This window comes from Schistocerca piceifrons, chromosome 7 (genome assembly GCF_021461385.2).
Source record: "Schistocerca piceifrons isolate TAMUIC-IGC-003096 chromosome 7, iqSchPice1.1, whole genome shotgun sequence".
NCBI classification, from domain to species: Eukaryota; Metazoa; Arthropoda; class Insecta; order Orthoptera; family Acrididae; genus Schistocerca; species Schistocerca piceifrons.
In genome coordinates, this window is record NC_060144.1 from 136,957,016 (window position 1) to 136,976,089 (window position 19,074).

The window sequence follows — 19,074 nt, forward strand, 5'->3', positions numbered from 1 at the left end:
CCACACCGGCCGGCCCACTCCACACAGCAAGTAGTTATTCATTGTCTTTACAGTGCAATACCGTTTGTTATGTCATGTCTTTGCTGCTAGTTCGTAACTATCGTCGCCGTTATTAAAATAGCATTCATCACTTTTCCCAATATTTTCAAAGCAACGGTAGTTTTACGAATAAATATTACTTGTTTTTTTAGAAAAAAGTTTTATTTAAAAACTAAAAATTTTAGCACTGCTACTATAAGCATCTGATATGCTGGATTTGTACCCGGTTATTACAAAAAAAACCCAAAAAACTTGTAACCGAGAGCAAATATATGCCGAAAAATACCAGTTGCTCAGAAGTAAAATACCTGTTCTGTTTTAACCTGCCGGTTTTTCCAGTGCATAGCACACACGCATGCTGATGATTTGGGCCATCACATTTTGCCTCGCTAAGTATTCTCCATGACACAGCACCCAGCGACTTCTTACTCTTTCCTCGGGTGAAGAAACCATTGCGGGGCAGGCATTTACAGAACGACGAGGTGATTTTCGAAGTCCATTGTTTCCTGAACTGCCAAAATGTACACTTTCACAACCTATGTCTCTGCCAAGTCAACTATAGTTAGGAAAAATGTGACGCATCGAAGGGAGGGTACGTAGAAACGGACTAACACCATCACCCACTGTCATGGTCCCAACTTCATTTTTTTATGATAATGAAATCCTTACGACTACCCTTTGTAGCGTTACATGTGGCTCACATCTGTCATCTTGCAGGTTTGAAGAGCTATTTTGGGGCCGAGCGGCGTTAGCTCCGCCTCTGCTTCTAAGTACCTGCAGGTTGCAGAAGAAGTGTCCGATCTGTGGGTACACGTGGCCGCCCTGCTTACGCCGCAGCACGGCCGACATGCCGTTTACGTTGCCGTTGTTGAGTCGCGTCACCAGTACTGCGTCCAAGCGGTCCAGGTGGCGCACGAAGTCCCAGAAGCACGCCTTGCGCGCGAACCCGCCGTCCACCTGCAACAGCACAACAGGGCGTGACTCAGCATTCTCTCTCTCTCTCTCTCTCTCTCTCTCTCTCTCTCTCTCTCACACACACACACACACACACACACACACACACACACACACACACACACACACACCAGCGAATGCTCCAAATCTTTGCCGATTTGGCCAAATTCTTTACTGCTGCGTCTTCCGTCCAAAACGTTCCGGGACTCATTCCTGGTGTATAAAGGCCATCAGTGCAGTAACCGCGAGGGCAGCTTTAACTAACAACTGTAAGCAACAGATGTGCTATCGACCAGTCAGTAGCGAGCAGGCAGTGTTCAGTAGTGGACGTGAAACCAGTGAGGGAACGACTTGGACTGAAGTATTTTGAGCCCACAAGAGGTCTGATCCACTTTCTCACTGGCCATGGACCCTACCCGACTTACTTACGTCGATTTGGGAAGAGGGCAACACCAGCGTGCGACTGTGGTGATCCGGAAGGCACACCCGAGCATGTGGTTTACGAATGTCCCCTCTTCAATGATATTGCCAACACACTACGTGAAAGACTACCCAACCGAGACACATACCATTTACCCAGACGGGAGGAGACCTTTCAGACCTTAAACACCTTGGCAAACGAGGTATCTCGAAAAGTTCTATATGACTATTTAGGCGAGATACATTAAATAATGACAATTCACCACCGATTGCGTCCAAAAGCCCTATTCCCATGCCGCCTGTGCGCGGACTGGCCGACTACATCTAAGTTGGAATCCGCCGCGTGCAGGACTAGGGGGAGTAGGGAACAACCACCGATTACGACACACACCGAATATGACGTAGGTTCAAGTTAGTTAGTTTGTAGGACTTAGTTTATAGGAAATTACGTTAGGAACTGCAGCGAATTCAACATCGAGGCCTGCCCAGTGCCAGGGGCATGCTCGTCGGGATTAGCTCGAAGAGCAAGGCATACGAAAGTAGGTTTATATCCTCACTGGCACACATGCGACGCTGCAGATTACATATATAAATTAAATTAGTTGTAGGAATTAGGTATAAATAGTATATGTAGATAGTAGATGCCCATTGTTATGTTAATAAATGTAGCTCACATACTAACATTAAACTAGCTGCAAAATTTACATATAAATGTTAGGACCCACTAATGAATTAAGGAAGTGGGTTGATTTGTATAATTATAATGGTTTAACAAAAGATTTTTTTAAAAAAAATTAAAAAAAAACCATAGTGTCAACGACGTTGTGTCAAAAGTAACTGAGCCGTGTGTCGACTCGTGCTACACCTTGTGTTTAGATTGCATTAGCTTTCCTTTTCTTCCCCTGACGTGTTTGATATGTTGTCTGTCATTAAGTGGCTGCTTGGTTGTCTTTTCCCTCTGCTATCGATATCTGCGTTTTTGCTTCCGGAAAACTGCTATGGAGGAAGTGAGATGTTTGATCGGTTGTAACCTCGTGTGGTGGCGCGGAAGTAGGGGCGTTGCGCGCAGAGAGAGTGTGGTGGACACGGGAGGGCAGTGCGGCTCTCCTGCGCGAAGCAGGCGTGGTCGGTTGTACAGACTCGCCACGTGATGTACGTCGGTTGTGTGTAACGAGCGGGTCGAGTTGACGGAAGAGCTCCCCGCGTCTTGGTTGTATACAGAATCGCCCCACGAGTAGTTGCTGTTCATTTCGCCTTGCTGGGACGTTAACAAGCTTCTTTAAATCCTCCGTTCCAACACTGGAGTTTAAAAGTAGACACCTAACATGAAGGAGCGGTCACTACCCATCAACGTTGCAGGGAAGACGTGAACTCCGGTGACTGAGCGTGTTGTCGCGTGACCGTGGCGTGTTGGGTACAGTGGCGACGCGTGCGCGGTCGGATGTGTGGATCCTTGCCATAGGAGGTCGTGTACTGCCTGTTCGAGCACAATTCCAAGTTAAGTTCGTGGAAGCTTAATCATCAAGTAATAATTTTGTGTAACCAGCGTCTCTTCTGCCTTGTGGCCTCCGGCGACCGGATTTCCTGTCCCTGGCACCGGTGTAATTGACGACTGATCTTTCCTCCTCCTCCTCTCGTTACTGTCCGATGGGAGGTGTAGTTTTGACAGTTTAATTGTTTCGCTGTTTTTTCGTGGGTTATGAGTAAATTCATGCTTCTTGTTGATTGATCATATGGTCGCACATTCAGGACTGTGTGGTGTAATGTTTCCTTGCACGAGGTTAGCTCTAATTCTGTCAGCAAGTTAAGCCATCTTATAACAAGTTTTCGCTGGCTAAAAGTCGGTGCAGTGACCAGCCTGAGAGTGGCAATTGTGTTTACGGGCGTATTTAAATTGGTCAGTATTCTGTCTAGCCTGAGCATACCTGAGTGGGTGATTTGTCGCCGCCTTACACGGGTCCGTCACATCTGTTATGTTCTAATGATATTCCAGGACACTTTTGTTTAAAACTTCTTTTTAAAATTCCTCCAAGTTTGTAAATTCCTTTTATTGCCATTAATCGTGTGTTTGCGGAGACCTGTTTAATTTTTTTCTAATGGCGGTGTTGGTAGCTTCACTACCTCACCGTACTTTATTAACAAAGTTCTGTATTTACTTTAGTAGTCTGTTTGCTAATGTTCTTTGAATTTTTTAAAAATTGTTGTATTGCTATAAATTGCTTTGATTGGCGTTAGCGGCGTGTTTTAAAAGATTGTTTATTGCCGTAATGTTAGCTTCTGTGTATTTTTTAAAAAATTTTGTTAACTTGTTGTATTGCTATAAATTACTTGATTCCCGTTAGCGACGTGTTTAAAAGGATGTTTATGGCCGTACTGCTAGTTTCTCTAAGATACAAATAAAACATTTGTGAAAATCTCAACTCGACAGTAAACTACTAGAAATTTGACCCCGTTTCCCAACTTGTTGTGTGGCTTGTAGTAACTGTAACCCCTATGTGTGTCAGTAACAGTGGAGCAACACCTCTAAATCAAGACTTCAAGATATTCTCCAGAATACAGAGTGACCCAAACGTCCGTTAACTTTCGAAATTTCAATACTTCATGGAATATTATTGGTAGATAGCTAAAAGTTAATGCACATGGTTGAAATGACATGGGGTTTTATTGAAACCAAAAACGTGCACGAAATGACCAGCAGGTGGCGCTTCATCTGACATGACGGACGATGTTCTGAACAGCACTGTAAGTAGGAATGGTGAGAACTTGTCACCTACGTTGTTATTTACCATTCCTAATGAGGTCAGACGATCGCGGTAGACTTGCGACTTAGGTAACCTCGCACGCACGAGACCATTTATCTACGATCAGGACATCATTAGGCCAGATCAGTTTGCGTTCCAGCCTTAGCTTTCAGCTCAACTTCAACTACTGCGAGTCACAGAGCCCATCGCCTATAATATTAACGTTTTCAATTATACCGCGGCCATATTCTTAGACGTAGAAAAAGCTTATGACTGGGTGTGGACTGATAAGCTCTTGATGAAACTGCAAACCTTGCCTGACTGTTGTCTATGTAAAATTGGCAGTTTTCTCCAATAATGGCAGATAATGGTTCACATCGATGGGCAACGCTCCAGCGTTAGGCGCCTACAGGAACGTCTCCCACAGGGCTCGGTCCTATCCCCAATTCTTTTCATCGTTGATGTTAACGATTTACCCAACCTCCACCAGGTCGTCCTGGCTCAGTTTCCGTACGACACAGCCTTACTCACCTGTAGCCGGTGGATTACTGCAGCAGTGGGGAGACTTCAACATCAGCTCACGCTGAGGGAACAGTGGACATCAGATAATCCCATTTCTCTTAACGCCGACAAAACTAAGGCTGTCCTCTTCACTCGCAAACGACCCGACTTGCAGGACAGGCTTACTCTTCAACATCAAGAACTTGTATGGATAAACGAAGTGAAATACTTAGGGGTGACCCTTTTGCAGGCACTAAGGGCGTTATGTTCGAGAGAGAATATACTGCACGTTTGGTAGTGGTGGGAGCGACGGAGGCAGAAATGTGCACGTACATAGGAATAAGACAGAATGAGTGAAATGTAGGTGTTGGATGGTGGGTGGGATTGTTGATTGAGTAGAGATGAGAGTAGAAATCTTCGTTGGGTGCAATGGATAAGGGAAGGATATTGGTGATTAAAAGAAGTGGGTAGGTTACACTAGGGTGGATAGTCGGTTTAAAATTAAGTGTGCCTGGTTGAGTGTATGTGAGGCGGTTACATTGAGGTGAAAGACACATTCGGCAACTAGGGAAATTTGTTTAGATTGTGTGGGATTGTTGGAATGCATAGATGTTTTGCAGGAATCCTGTAATAAAGCAGACGTTATCTTTAGATATGAGAAGGGGGTGGAGAGCGCGGTTGGGGAGGATTGGATTGACCTGTCAGCTGGTCAGACGAGGACCGTGAGTTCGCATTTTGTTGGGTCCGGTGTGCTTTGCACTTGTGGGGAATGTGTGGGACTGGGTCATTGAAGATGAGAGGAGGTTTCAGGTTGGGTAAGTATTCGAAGAGATCGTATCATTTCAGATGTATTGTTCAGACTGATTCCTACTGTAGGTGACCTGAAGAGGATCAGCTTACCAACATGTTGAAACCGTTGATGCCGAAGAGTGCCGCGTCCCCCTGTCCGCCGGGGAACACGTAGAGAGTGGGGTGGCTGAACCGGATATTGCCCACCACGTCGCTGGGCTCCAGTAGCGCCTCTAGCGGCGCGGCGCGCACGAACGCCGACAGGTAGTTGATGAAGTTGCCGATGGCGGCGCCGCCGGCCGTCATTCGGTCGTCAGGATTGATTCGCACCTAGATTAACATTACATTGCATTAGATATACTCTACGTTCCACAATCCACAGAGGGAGATCCTCAAGGATGTAAAACGTCATAAAACAAAAGTAAATATTCATATTTACAAAAAAAAGAAGAGCTGTTGATGTTCCCTCCATATAAACTAAGTGAAATGATGCTTGTGGATGTAGAATAAGAAAAAAAAAAATCTGAAACATATTTTCATTTCTCACATAACATGTACATGTACAATACACAGTGAAACATATGATCGTTATTGCCTCTCAACATCAAACAGGAAATTAGTTTACAACATTTACATTGCCGTACTGACATTGATTACACTAAAGGTGCACTGAAGGTATGATGAAGTCAAATATAACGAAATGCTTAAGTCACTTGACATTATTAATGATATATAAATCGATTGGGTTTCGCGAATAAATTCGGAAGTAGAGTAGAAAGTTTGGCTGGCAATAAGTCCTTTAGGCTCGTCTTAAACTGAGTGTAATTACGTAGTAGTTAAACTTCGTACAGCGGCTGGCAAGTTACTGAGAATGTGTGTTCCTTAATAATGGACACATTTCTCGACAAAAATATGTGGCTCTAAATCTTTACAAATTTTATTCTTATTTCTGCTATTGATTCGAAGAACTTAGCTGTAGACTGGAAAAAAGAGATTTATTATTTACGACAAAGTTCAGTGATGAATGCGTATGTTGGGAAGCAATAGTTAGCATTCCCAGTGTCTTGATCAGGCTTCTGCAGGACATCCTTGAGTTCATACCACATATAATTCGTATTATATGCTGTTGTAAAATTCTAGCTGTCCCAAAAAACGACGACAAGCAGTTAAAGTACTAAGTACTCTATATTAAAAAAGAGGACTTACGCACAATATCTCTAAATTCCGGTCCGATCCATCCCCCCCACTTGGCAATGTCATCTCAACTTTCACATTCCCAAAATTCTTTTAAATGTTTGAATACCTTGCCACGCACACCCAGTTTCCATCCCCAATACGACGCCTATGCCAACTGAAACTCCCTGTCTCTGCATTCTGTATGTCCTCCAGACGCGCATCAACCATTCCACTGTTCCTCAACCATCGTCAAATCCTGGTAACCTGTCAAAACTATCCATCACTTCTCTCCAACTGTTCATGTGCACTCTTCCCACACCTTCCAATGAAAGGTGAATCGGTTCCCATGAGTTGGTCACTAAAGATTCTTTAACACGTGCGATATTCTTACTTCAGTCTATTGCTCATGAGATGTGTACTGCAGCACCCGTCGCGTATTATTCCTGTCTGAGACTGACTTTCACGAGCAGTCGTTTCTCTATATACCTTGGCGCGAAAGTTGCGTTTTTTCTCATTGCTGTTTCCGCCGATATCTGTAGACTTAAGGGCAATTCAAATTGGACCTAAATGGAACGTCAAAGAATGGAAGGGACTGTCGACATCGAATGGTGGTGTCTTCACACTAGACGAACGTAAACATAACGTTACGTGGCTTAGTTCTGTACTGTAAGGCGAACATCAAGTTGTGAGGGGTCATCCGCGATACAAAAAACAGGAATATGGTAATCGAAGTAAGGAACTACAAATGATAGTGGAGTTTATTCAAAAATGGTTCAAATGGCTCTAAGCACTATGGGGCTTAACATCTGAGGTCATCAGTCCCCTAGACTTAGAATTACTTAAACCTAACTACCGAGCGAGGTGGCGCAGTGGTTAGACACTGGACTCGCATTCAGGAGGACGACGGTTCAATCCCGCGTCCGGCCATCCTGATTTAGGTTTTCCGTGATTTCCCTAAATCGCTCCAGGCAAATGCCGGGATGGTTCCTTTCAAAGGGCACGGCCGACTTCCTTCCCCGTCCTTCCCTAATCCGATGAGACCGATGACCTCGCTGTCTGGTCTCCTTCCGCAAACCAACCAACCAACCAAACCTAACTAACCTAAGGACATCACACACATCCATGCCCGAGGCAGGATTCGAACCTGCGACCGTAGCAGCAGCACGGTTCCGAACTGAAGTGCCTAGAATCGCTCGACCACCGCGGCCGACGGAGTTTATTAATGACCAAAGGTTGCATATTAGATTCTCCACACTGTTTAAAAGAATGTGAAAAGAGTGCCAAACATTTCGAAGCACCAACATTTAATTACTGAAGATAATATGCACATATCAACACAAATATGCACATATCAACACGCAATATTTAAAAGGCAGTAACACTTTTTGCTTTATGCTTTGTCTGATTTTATGTCTCAGTGTCAAATAATGGTAACGTCACAAATGAATTTCTTCCTTGAAAATAACTGAATTGTTCTCTACTGAAACTACGTTCATGAAAAATTGTTTTTTATGTATTTGTATTCTCATTTATGGGCAATGTAGGCTTCTTCTTTGTCGTTCTTTGTGTTCTGTTGTTTGGTCTCACTTATGGAGGAACAGCAGCGAGGAAAATATCAAGTTTCGTACGTTCTTTGCAACGTGTCATTAAAGCAAAGCGAATAGTAAAGTATAGATTAATAATGCACAAGAGCGCAAACTTCATTAATTATATGCATGCATGGTGTCTGTTCTGTGTCGGACATGTCCTAAAGAACGGACAAGACGCGTTCATATAACTGATTCTTTTAAATGGACAGTTGATCCACTTTCTTCAGTGCTGATGCACAAGTACGTCCGACCTCCAGCGGGATCTCAGATTAGCGAGCATGGATGAGATGCAGAGAGACTGCAGATAGGTGCCGCTCGGTGGGATTGTGTGTCCCGGATGACACAGTCGTTAACACATCTGCGTAGTAAGCAGGAGATCCCAGGTTCGAAACCCAGTCCGGTACACATTTTCACTCGTCGCCGCTGATTCCCGATGCAGCTGACATCTGCAGTAATCCCTTCCCTATCCTTTCACTTTCCTTCCCTTCCTCCCCCCCCCCCTCGCTCCACCTTCAATTTACATATAAATTCCTTTAAGTTACCACAACTGAGAGCAGCGAGAATTGGTAATATTTTTTATTCGCAGAGTCCCGGCTGGAATTCGGCGTGGTAGCTGATGGAATCGACTGTAAGTGAGAAATGCCTTCTAGTCGCTACCATCAGCCACCGTGCTGAGTGGCGGCTTGAATTTCGCGAGTAGTACATTCCGATTTCAACAGTCGAGTTACCGTCTGCCATTTCTGCGCATGCAATCTAATCATGCATGCACGAGGCTTTGGAACTCTACATTGGGAAAAAACAGCAAATTGGCGCTCATAGGAAGAAGAACAAGACCAAAAATGCAACAGGAGCGTAATATGTAAGGAACTGTCTACGCAACCTGTAAGTACAGTTCAAAACATTACTATTGAATAGGAAATACCAACCACCAGAACTGTTTATAACCTATAGGCACAGTGACAAAAATGTAAATAAAATAGCTAACATATGTACATATTACAGGCCACTGATGATGCCTTGCAGAAAATAAAGGCGAAACGCGTATGGCACTAAAATTGTGTTTTATTCAGTTGCTGTCAGACGGTCCATAAGTGAAAATCATCAATATACCGTAGTATTACGCGTAACTGTGGAGGACAGGACCAAAAAATTGAAGATATAAACATATATTTCACTAGTATTTTAGACCTTTCAACATTGCAGCCCAGTCAGCAATCGTGATAATCTAATACATAAGAAACTATCAGCCTCGATTGCGGTAATGAAACCAACCTTTATCTAGGTTTCAGCCCAAGTAATTGAGCCTTCTTCAGAAGTTATACCTGATTCTATAATATATCTACGAGGGCACGGTCTACAAATAAAGGCTGTTTCAGTTTTATTTCTAGACCAAGTCCTCGTAGACATATTATAGAATCAGGTACATTTTCTGAAGAAGGCTCAATTACTTGGGCTGAAACTTAGGTAAAGGTTGATTTCATTACCGTAATCGAGGCTGATAGTTTCTTATATATATATTTCACTAATATTTTAAAAATTCTTGCAGCTGGCTTTGGTCGGCTACAGAGCAGGGGCGATTCAAACACTAACAGTCCATCCAACGCCGATGCTGTGCCTCAAGGGAGAAATAACTCTATATATATATATATATATATATATATATATATATACACACGAGAGTTGGAACTTAAATAGTGGCAACTATTTATTCACAATCGATACAAAAGAATTACAAGTTTGTACCTGTTATTGTCCTTCAAAGTAGTCACCAGCGTTGTGTAGAACCCGTTGCCAGCGATGTGGAAGGCGTAGTATACCGTTAGCAGAGCCTGTTCTGTTGATGGTGCATATGGAGCGGTCTAAAGTTATGGCGATTCTCCTGTACGACTGTGATGGTGTTATCCTAACGCATTACGTTCCTCCACGGCAGACCGTCAATGCACAGTATTATTGTTCGTTTTTGGAGCATCACCTGCGATCAGCTATGCGAAAGAAGCGTCGACACTTTCTGGGCAACCCACCCATCATTTTGCTCGACAGTGCGCGGGCGCGTACAGCGCAAGCTGTGGCTGCTTTGTTCGGTCAATGGGACTGGGAAGTACTGTACCGTCCACCATACTCCCCGGACTTAAGTTCTTGTGACTTTGATTTGGTTCCGAAGATGAAGGAACCACTTCGTGGCATTAGCTTCAGACCTATTGAAGAGATTCGACAGGTAGTAGACCGCTCCATTCGCACCATCAACAGAACAGGCTGTGCTAACGGTATACTACGCCTTCCACATCGCTGGCAACGGGTTCTACACAACGCTGGTGACTACTCTGAAGGACAGTAACAGGTGCAAACATGTAACTCTTTTGTATCGGTTGTGAATAAATAGTTGCCACTGCTTAAGTTCCAACCATTATACAGGGCTATTACAAATGATTGAAGCGATTTCATAAATTCACTGTAGCTCCATTCATTGACATATGGTCACGACACACTACAGATACGTAGAAAAACTCATAAAGTTTTGTTCGGCTGAAACCGCACTTCAGGTTCCTGCCGCCAGAGCGCTCGAGAGCGCAGTGAGACAAAATGGCGACAGGAGTCGAGAAAGCGTATGGCGTGCTTGAAATGCACTCACATCAGTCAGTCATAACAGTGCAACGACACTTCAGGACGAAGTTCAACAAAGATCCACCAACTGCTAACTCCATTCGGCGATGGTATGCGCAGTTTAAAGCTTCTGGATGCCTCTGTAGGGGGAAATCAACGAGTCGGCCTGCAGTGAGCGAAGAAACGGTTGAACGCGTGCGGGCAAGTTTCACGCGTAGCCCGCGGAAGTCGACGAATAAAGCAAGCAGGGAGCTAAACGTACCACAGCCGACAGTTTGGAAAATCTTACGGAAAAGGCTAAAGCAGAAGCCTTACCGTTTACAATTGCTACAAGCCCTGACACCCGATGACAAAGTCAAATGCTTTGAATTTTCGGCGCGGTTGCAACAGCACATGGAAGAGGATGCGTTCAGTGTGAAACTTGTTTTCAGTGATGAAGCAACATTTTTTCTTAATGGTAAAGTGAACAGACACAATGTGCGAATCTGGGCGGTAGAGAATCCTCACGCATTCGTGCAGCAAATTCGCAATTCACCAAACGTTAACGTGTTTTGTGCAATTTCACGGTTTAAAGTTTACGGCCCCTTTTTCTTCTGCGAAAAAAACGTTACAGGACACGTGTATCTGGACATGCTGGAAAATTGGTTCATGCCACAACTGGAGACCGACAGCGCCGACTTCATCTTTCAACAGGATGGTGCTCCACCGCACTTCCATCATGATGTTCGGCATTTCTTAGACAGGAGATTGGAAAACCGATGGATCGGTCGTGGTGGGGATCATGATCAGCAATTCATGTCATGGCCTCCACGCTCTCCCGACTTAACCCCATGCGATTTCTTTCTATGGGGTTATGTGAAAGATTCAGTGTTTAAACCTGCTCTACCAAGGAACGTGCCAGAACTGCGAGCTCGCATCAACGATGCTTTCGAACTCATTGATGGGGGACATGCTGCGCCGAGTGTGGGAGGAACTTGATTATCGGCTTGATGTCTGCCGAATCACTAAAGGGGCACATATCGAACATTTGTGACTGCCTAAAAAAACTTTGAGTTTTTGTATGTGTGTCCAAAGCATTGTGAAAATATCTCAAATAATAAAGTTATTGTAGAGCTGTGAAATCGCTTCCATCTTTTGTAATAACCCTGTATATATATATATATATATATATATATATATATATATATATACATATATATATATATATATATATATATATAGAGAGAGAGAGAGAGAGAGAGAGAGAGAAACAACAAAGGCAGGTTGTAAGACTACAGAAATATGTTCCCATTAAATACTGTATGCGTTAAATTACATTCAGTTTCCATCTGACGATGGCATATTAAGCTGAAAGCCAGTTCATAAGCAAATAAATAATATTTGCCGAACATCAGGCATAGTTTCCTTTTTAAAATGAACTCTAGGTTACTTACATCAAACATAAATTGTTATACGTTTTTCTAACATTTTTACTGTAGGCTACTGTTGCATTTGTCTTTGTAATGATTAGCGGTTTCATTAAAATTTGGCACACCTTCAGAGCCATTACAGTTGCAGCGCAACCTGCCAGTTTTATGTGCTATGCAAGGCCTCTGTGAGTTACTTTTTGTGCCTTACACTCGTCGCCCGCATATAATACGTTATCGCATCACCCTGCCCAACCTCGATTCTCGTCTCCGCACGCTCCGTTGCCACTGAAATGGCAGTCCAGGGGATAGGGGAGGTGGAAGAAGGAGAACTCGTCGAACGAATCGAGTTGCTTGACCTTTGTCGACATTTCTGGTAGCCTCCCTCCTCCGCTCGATCAATTTTCCACGGGTCGCCGTTGAGCTTCCCCCGGGAACATCTTGCCTTTCTGGTCCAAGGGGGTGTAATTCGCTAGAATGTCTTTTAGAGCTGCGGGTCTTCTTAGGTTTTTATCCTCAAGAACGCACCCTTCCTGCTTCATCACGTTAGAGAGAGGCCGAGGGAATCTGCGAGATGTCTCATGTGGAGGGATCGCAACCTCGTCACTGAATTTTCTTAAGGAAAAAGACACACGTGGTACACTTGGAAATCGCATTAAACGGCGGAGGGTGACGAGTCAGACACATTGCTCCACGGCAGCGAACACCCGTCTACATCAACACTGTCTGCGCAGAAACGGGAAATCGCTAGGGGTGGTGTACCATTCTTCTCGTGAGGGGGCGAGTTCATTGGCCGTCTTCACAAGAGTCTCCTTCAGTTGCTCTTTCTACGTATATTTGTCACTGTTTATCAGGATTTCAAAGTTCCTGATCCGTGTGCTTAGTTTTATATCATGCGTATGGCAGGTACATTTGTTTTGCACGAGTTTAGTCTACAAGATGAAGCTCTATATTTGCCTGTTCATTAATGCAACAGTACTCCTGGCTTAAACTTATTAAAACTTCAGAAACTTTCAATGTATATCGCGTTGCGCGTGCGAAAAGCACTACTATTATCACTAAAATTTCCGAGTCAGATATTGTCATCATGGAGTCATGCCTGAAAAGTGTCTGAAAATCGGTGTAAAACTAGTTTCATAATTTTAATTGAACATTTGGCGTAATTTTTTTAAGACTGCGGTAGGCTTTCAAGATGAAGAAGAACATAACTAATGCTTGCAGTTGACCTTGTCCGATCATTGGTTACTCATTTACAAATATTCATTTTGCGGCGGTTTAGCGCCTGTATGATGTTTGGGCAGCTTGTGTAGCAAAGGTGGCCATATGACTTTGGTCGCCGGGCGACGCACTGTACCTTGCAGTATCGGCTGAAGGGCTCTCGCGACATTCGTTCGGAAGTCCAGTCTCCTTCTGGAGCGCAGTGTACGTCGATCGTGATGCTGTGTTCGTAGGCGCGCAGAACTCGCTGCACTTCGGTCTCTTGGAAGGCGTCCGTGAAGTCCGCCAGCGAAAAAGTGCCATCCTGCAAGCACAAAGTCCAATTGTTACTCACTTAACAAATATATAACTCGTATTACAACTCACTGTCGACAAGATGCATTAATTGCTTGGGAAGAAAATAAAACAATATTTGGTGTTATTGACGTTTAAATCACAGGCTAAAACTATATTCTGTAATAACAGCGACTGACTTTTGATTTGAAGTGATGATAAAAGTAGTTGAAATGATTGTCAAATATGTGTGATAATCTTTGCTTAATTTTGGTCGCAAGAGCTACGCATGACATTTAAATGGCCTCAAGTAATTACATCGAATGAAAATTTCACTACTTTCCGCCATATCTGTTAACTATCCTGTGTATCTGGACATTCGAAACTGCTGTATGGCGGACACGATACTTATAAAGGACCTACTACATGGGCAATGTAGCTTAGTACTTCGGACAATGGTTGCTGATGGATCGAAATTAAAAATTTAAAATTTTGTTTTAGTCTACTCATTCGAAGGTATAATTTTACGTTAAAGATTTAACACAATAGGTTAAGTATTAAAGTTTGAAACCATGTACACTCGTATGTTTTGACGCAGCGTAACTCACGGCACGGAAATCACCCACGCTATAATCATGTAGTCGTTCAGAGTGATAGTACTTAACAACTTCAAAAAATGGCTCTGAGCACTATGGGACTTAACATCTATGGTCATCAGTCCCCTAGAACTTAGAACTACTTAAACCTAACTAACCTAAGGACATCACCCACATCCATGCCCGAGGCAGGATTCGAACCTGCGACCGTAGCAGTCGCGCGGCTCCGGACTGAGCGCCTAGAACCGCTAGACCACCGCGGCCGGCGTACTTAACAACTTCCAACAGACTTTAAACGTAATATCAAACCGTTTATAAATAATTTTGGTTTTAACTTATTCATAAGTGTATGGGTGAATAACCCGAAACAAATAAAACCAGGATAATTAGTGTTTTGCATCTACAACCATAAAGGTTTTACATCCTAATCTTTAAAAATTTATCACATTAATTTATTTATAAAGTAATCAGACGTTTGAAGCGGTCTTGTATATAGGAGTTCGATTATTTATAGAATCGGATGTGTGTGTGTGTGTGTGTGTGTGTGTGTAGGGAGTTTACTGGTTCTGTGTATTCCTTTAGTCGCAGATTACCTGCGAGAAGTGGCACGTAACACTGGGCATGCAGTAGCTGTTGCGTTTTGTGATATTTCTGTTATGCTCCATGTCTGTAAAGCTCTTATATGTTAAGAAGTCTCAGTTGTAGGCTGCTACAGGGAAATTATGGTTCTAAAAATTCTGAGTCTAAGGTGATTTACCTGCAGGACCCAGGATCCTGTTCCGGCGAAGGTGTAGCCGGCATGTATAAGGTGTCGGTGCCTGGTGAAGCTCGATAGTAGGTTGCGAACGCACTGCAGCAGAGTGTTCACTTGTGGGTGGATCAGTACTTCAGTTACCAGGTTCTCCGTCGCGTACTGGATCAGTCTCTCTCCTGCAACAAGCCACAACACAACCGATTACTTCACACTACTCGCGAAAAATTAGCAAGGTGCGTAAGTGGTCAATGCTAACATGCAAAGGGGAAGTTAAAAATTTTTCTCCGTGTTCAAAAATGTGTGTGAAATTTTATGGGACTTAACTGCTAAGGTCATCAGTCCCTAAGCTTACACACTACTTAACCTAAATTATCCTAAGGACAAACACACACACCCATGGCCGAGGGAGGACTCGAACCTCCGCCGGAGCCAGCCGCACAGTCCGTGACTGCAGCGCCTTAGACCGCTCCGCTAATTACGCGCGACTTTCTACGTGTTCTTTGCAGACAAAGTAAGATGTTACAAAGGCTTTGTACCTCAATTTGAAACGCTGCTCATCCTTAAAACAGACTTATCTGTTGATGGTTTGTTGTTGAAGTCATCAATCCGAAGACTGGTTTGATGCAGATCCCGTGCAAGACTATCTCGTGCAAGTCTTTTCGTATCTGCATAACGAATGCACTCGGTATCCCTTTGAACCTGCTTACGGTATTCACTCCCGAACACTTCCTTCCATTACCAAATTATTCAGGATGTGTGCTATCAACCTATCCATTCTTTAGTCAAGTTGCGCGGTGATTTCTTTTCTCAAAGACTGAGGTCAGTATTAGTTCATTCGCTACTCGATCTCTGCATCTCCTTCTGAGCATTCTCGTAAAGCACCGCATGTCACGAACTTCCGCTCTTCTGTACTGTTTATGGTCCACGTTTCACTTCCCTATAAGGCTGTACTCCAGAAAACAATTCTTAACACTTAAATTTATATTCGGAGTTAACTTAGTTCTCTGTCAGAAAAATTATTCTTGCTATTGCCAGCCTACTTGTTACGTCCTCTTTATTTACGCCATCAGTTCGTTATTTTACTGCGTAGATAGCAAAATAGTTCAATACTGTCAATGACTCCTTTCCTAACCAAATGACCTCGACACAGCCTGATTTAATTCGAGAACACTCCTTTACCCTTGGTCGATTTTCACATCATAATCTCTTTTCAAGACACTGTCGATTCCATTCGTCTGATCTTCTAAGTCCTTTGACGTCCCTAACAGAATGGCAATGTCACCATATTTTATCGCTTAACGCTGTTCACAAAACTCACTTCAGACATGTTAAAGATTTAGAGGCGCCAAAAGCAGCACTGCCACTTCCATTCACTGCTGCAACTCAGCTGAGAGAGTGGGAAGATGACAATGCGCGTGTATCTTGAGCATATGGCTTTCTCAGAAGGCAATAGACGGCTTCTGTACTCGTCCCCAGCGACTGTCTCGCATAAAGGAGGCTTAGTGTTCCAGAGGCCAATTTCACTTGGAATCTATGCAAGCTCAGCGTATCTCTTTTTTCTATAAATACGTACCGCGTATTATTGTTTTATGAGATGCGCTATATCGTTTATGATATCCTCACTACATATCTATGGAACAAAAAGTACACCTAACCTAATTTTAACGTTGTATTTTTGAGAATGCCATTAGAGAAGGAGCGCAAACTCTAAAAGGACAAGACTGAGGAACAGTCACAGCATTCTTCTAAGGCGATTTAGAGGAATATATGATAACCCTGAGGAGGACCTGAATTCCGCTCCTTCCAAATGCTGGCACAGTATATACTTAATGTCCACGTACAGGTTCATCAACATTGCAACTTAGAGCAAGAAATCTAAATGCATTGTATTTTTAATCTCATCGCTTTTCAGTTACTCCTGCACACATTTTCGTTACCTGTGGACGATAACAGATCTCACCGCCATATTTCAAGTTAAGGAAAGTATATTACTCGCATGCTCCAGAGGACACTGCTTCAAATGCAGAAGATTATGACACTCTTTGGATTAAAAAACAACTATGGATTTAAGAGGTCAGGAAAAAAATATTGCACGTTGCAAACTTAATCGCTAATATTTCCTTTTGCAGTCAAGTTACATCAAAGCGATCCGTTACACATACTGTCACCACAAACGCATTCCTCCAACCGATTAATTTTGCTTATAAAATCATTATGTAGTCTTAATTTTGTCTATAGTGAAATAAAAAATCTGTGGCAGAAGATATTTCGTAAATACCGTATTAAACGGTGGGAAAGGACTATGCTGTCGTCTAAATCATTTGACTTTCCAGTAACAAACCCGTAGAATGCGCTACATTCTGAATGTAGGCACAACACACCATCCATATTTTTTTTCCAACAAATGATGAAAACAACATGGCTGAGAAAATATAAAGTGAAGTAATCACTGTACCGTTAACATGTTAACAACTTCACGCAAGTACAGAAAGAGTGATTTCTCTATTACTTTCTCCCACACATGTGAAACTGACATGCCTGTCAATTCAAAGAAATTCAAGGTGATGCCAAATAACATGTTACACGTTACGAGTCTACTTGTGGAATAATGTACTTATTGATTCTTTAGGGATGAGCTAAGAACGTGTTGTGGTGTTTGCTTCTTTTTTCTTTTTCTCCTTGTTAGTGGTCTACGTAGAAGATACCATGTACTTCCATTCGGCTTAGGAGCATTTCTTTTATGTTGTAAAATATTTGGAGGAGTTATATCAGTTAGCAACAAGGCGCGTACCCTAAAATAATCTTCTTAGACGAGTTTGTGGGATATATAAATGTTAAGACATTAAGTGTGAACGATGTCGAAAATTAACGCTAATGCGACTGTATTTCATTCTTAATGTCCTTGAAATCTGTATCCGTGGGGCGCGTGGCTATTAATTACCGTTGATAACATCGAGATCAGAATTTTAAAGAGCTGAATTTGCTCACGCAGCTAAGGCCTTATGAAAATTACTTTCACTTCCAGGGTCTCCAGAAATATGGAAATTACACTCTCAAAAAAAAAAAAAAAAAAAAAAAAAAAAAAAAAAAAAAAAAAAAAAAAAAACCTCACAAGGCAATTACCCAAATGGCACAGAAATCGGAGGATGTTACGTACACGTACGGACAAACAAATGATTACAAATACAGAAACAATGGATGATTTATTCAAGAGAAAGAGCTTCACAAATTGAGCAAGTCAATAACGTGTTGAAACTTCCTGGCAGACTAAAACTGTGTGCCGGACCGAGACTCAAACTCAGGACCTTTGCCTTTCGCGGGCAAGTACTCTATCATATGGGCTACGCATGCGCGACTCACGCCCCATCCTCACAGCTTTACTTCTGCCAGTATCTCGTCTCCTACCTTCCAAACTTTACAGAATCTCAGAACCTAGGTTCGCAGGAGAGCTGTTACGCAGCGAAGGCAGATACCATTGAGCACCAGCATGAGGTGTCTGACTGTGAACCGTCGATCACCTCTAATGAGCGGCCATCCTGATTTAGGTTTTCCGTGATTTCCCTAAATCTCTCCAGGCAAATGCTGGGATGGTTCCTTTGAAAGGGCACGGCCGATTTTCTTCCCCATCCTTCCCTAATCCGATGAGACCGATGACCTCGCTGTTTGGTCTCTTCCCCCAAACAACCCAACGTCGAATGAGAGTGTCCTCACGTTCTAACACTGCAGGAGTCACAGCTGTGTGCGGTCGGCAGGCATTCGGGAGATCAGACGGGTTTGCGTGACCTTGTTGCGACGACGCCTCGCCCAACGACTCACCGTGGTTTTGTTCACTGCCAGATCTCCTCAGACATTCTGCAAGCGTCTATGAATATCCGAGATGCTCTCAATGACAGCTCTGTGCTTGGAACGCACTTACGTTACAGACGCCGTTGTGAAAGCTACCTAGAACGCCTATGCGAACTTCATGATACTACAGGGGCTGAAGCGAAAATATTCCATGATGTCCCACAACAAATT

At 43.2% G+C, this 19,074-nt stretch overlaps 1 protein-coding gene across 1 annotated transcript in view; it reads right to left on the reverse strand.

The window, feature by feature from the left end:
- LOC124804720 (microtubule-associated protein futsch-like) overlaps window positions 1-13,700 on the reverse strand; it is a 71,935-nt gene extending 58,235 nt beyond the window's left edge. The window contains exons 1-3 of the mRNA XM_047264996.1: window positions 13,571-13,700; window positions 5,556-5,774; window positions 814-996 (exon numbers count right to left, since the gene is read on the reverse strand). Coding sequence (XP_047120952.1) covers window positions 814-996; window positions 5,556-5,774; window positions 13,571-13,603 — 435 coding nt within the window. The 5' untranslated portion in view covers window positions 13,604-13,700. The remainder of the gene's footprint in view (window positions 1-813; window positions 997-5,555; window positions 5,775-13,570) is intronic.
- Between the last annotated feature and the right edge of the window lie 5,374 nt (window positions 13,701-19,074).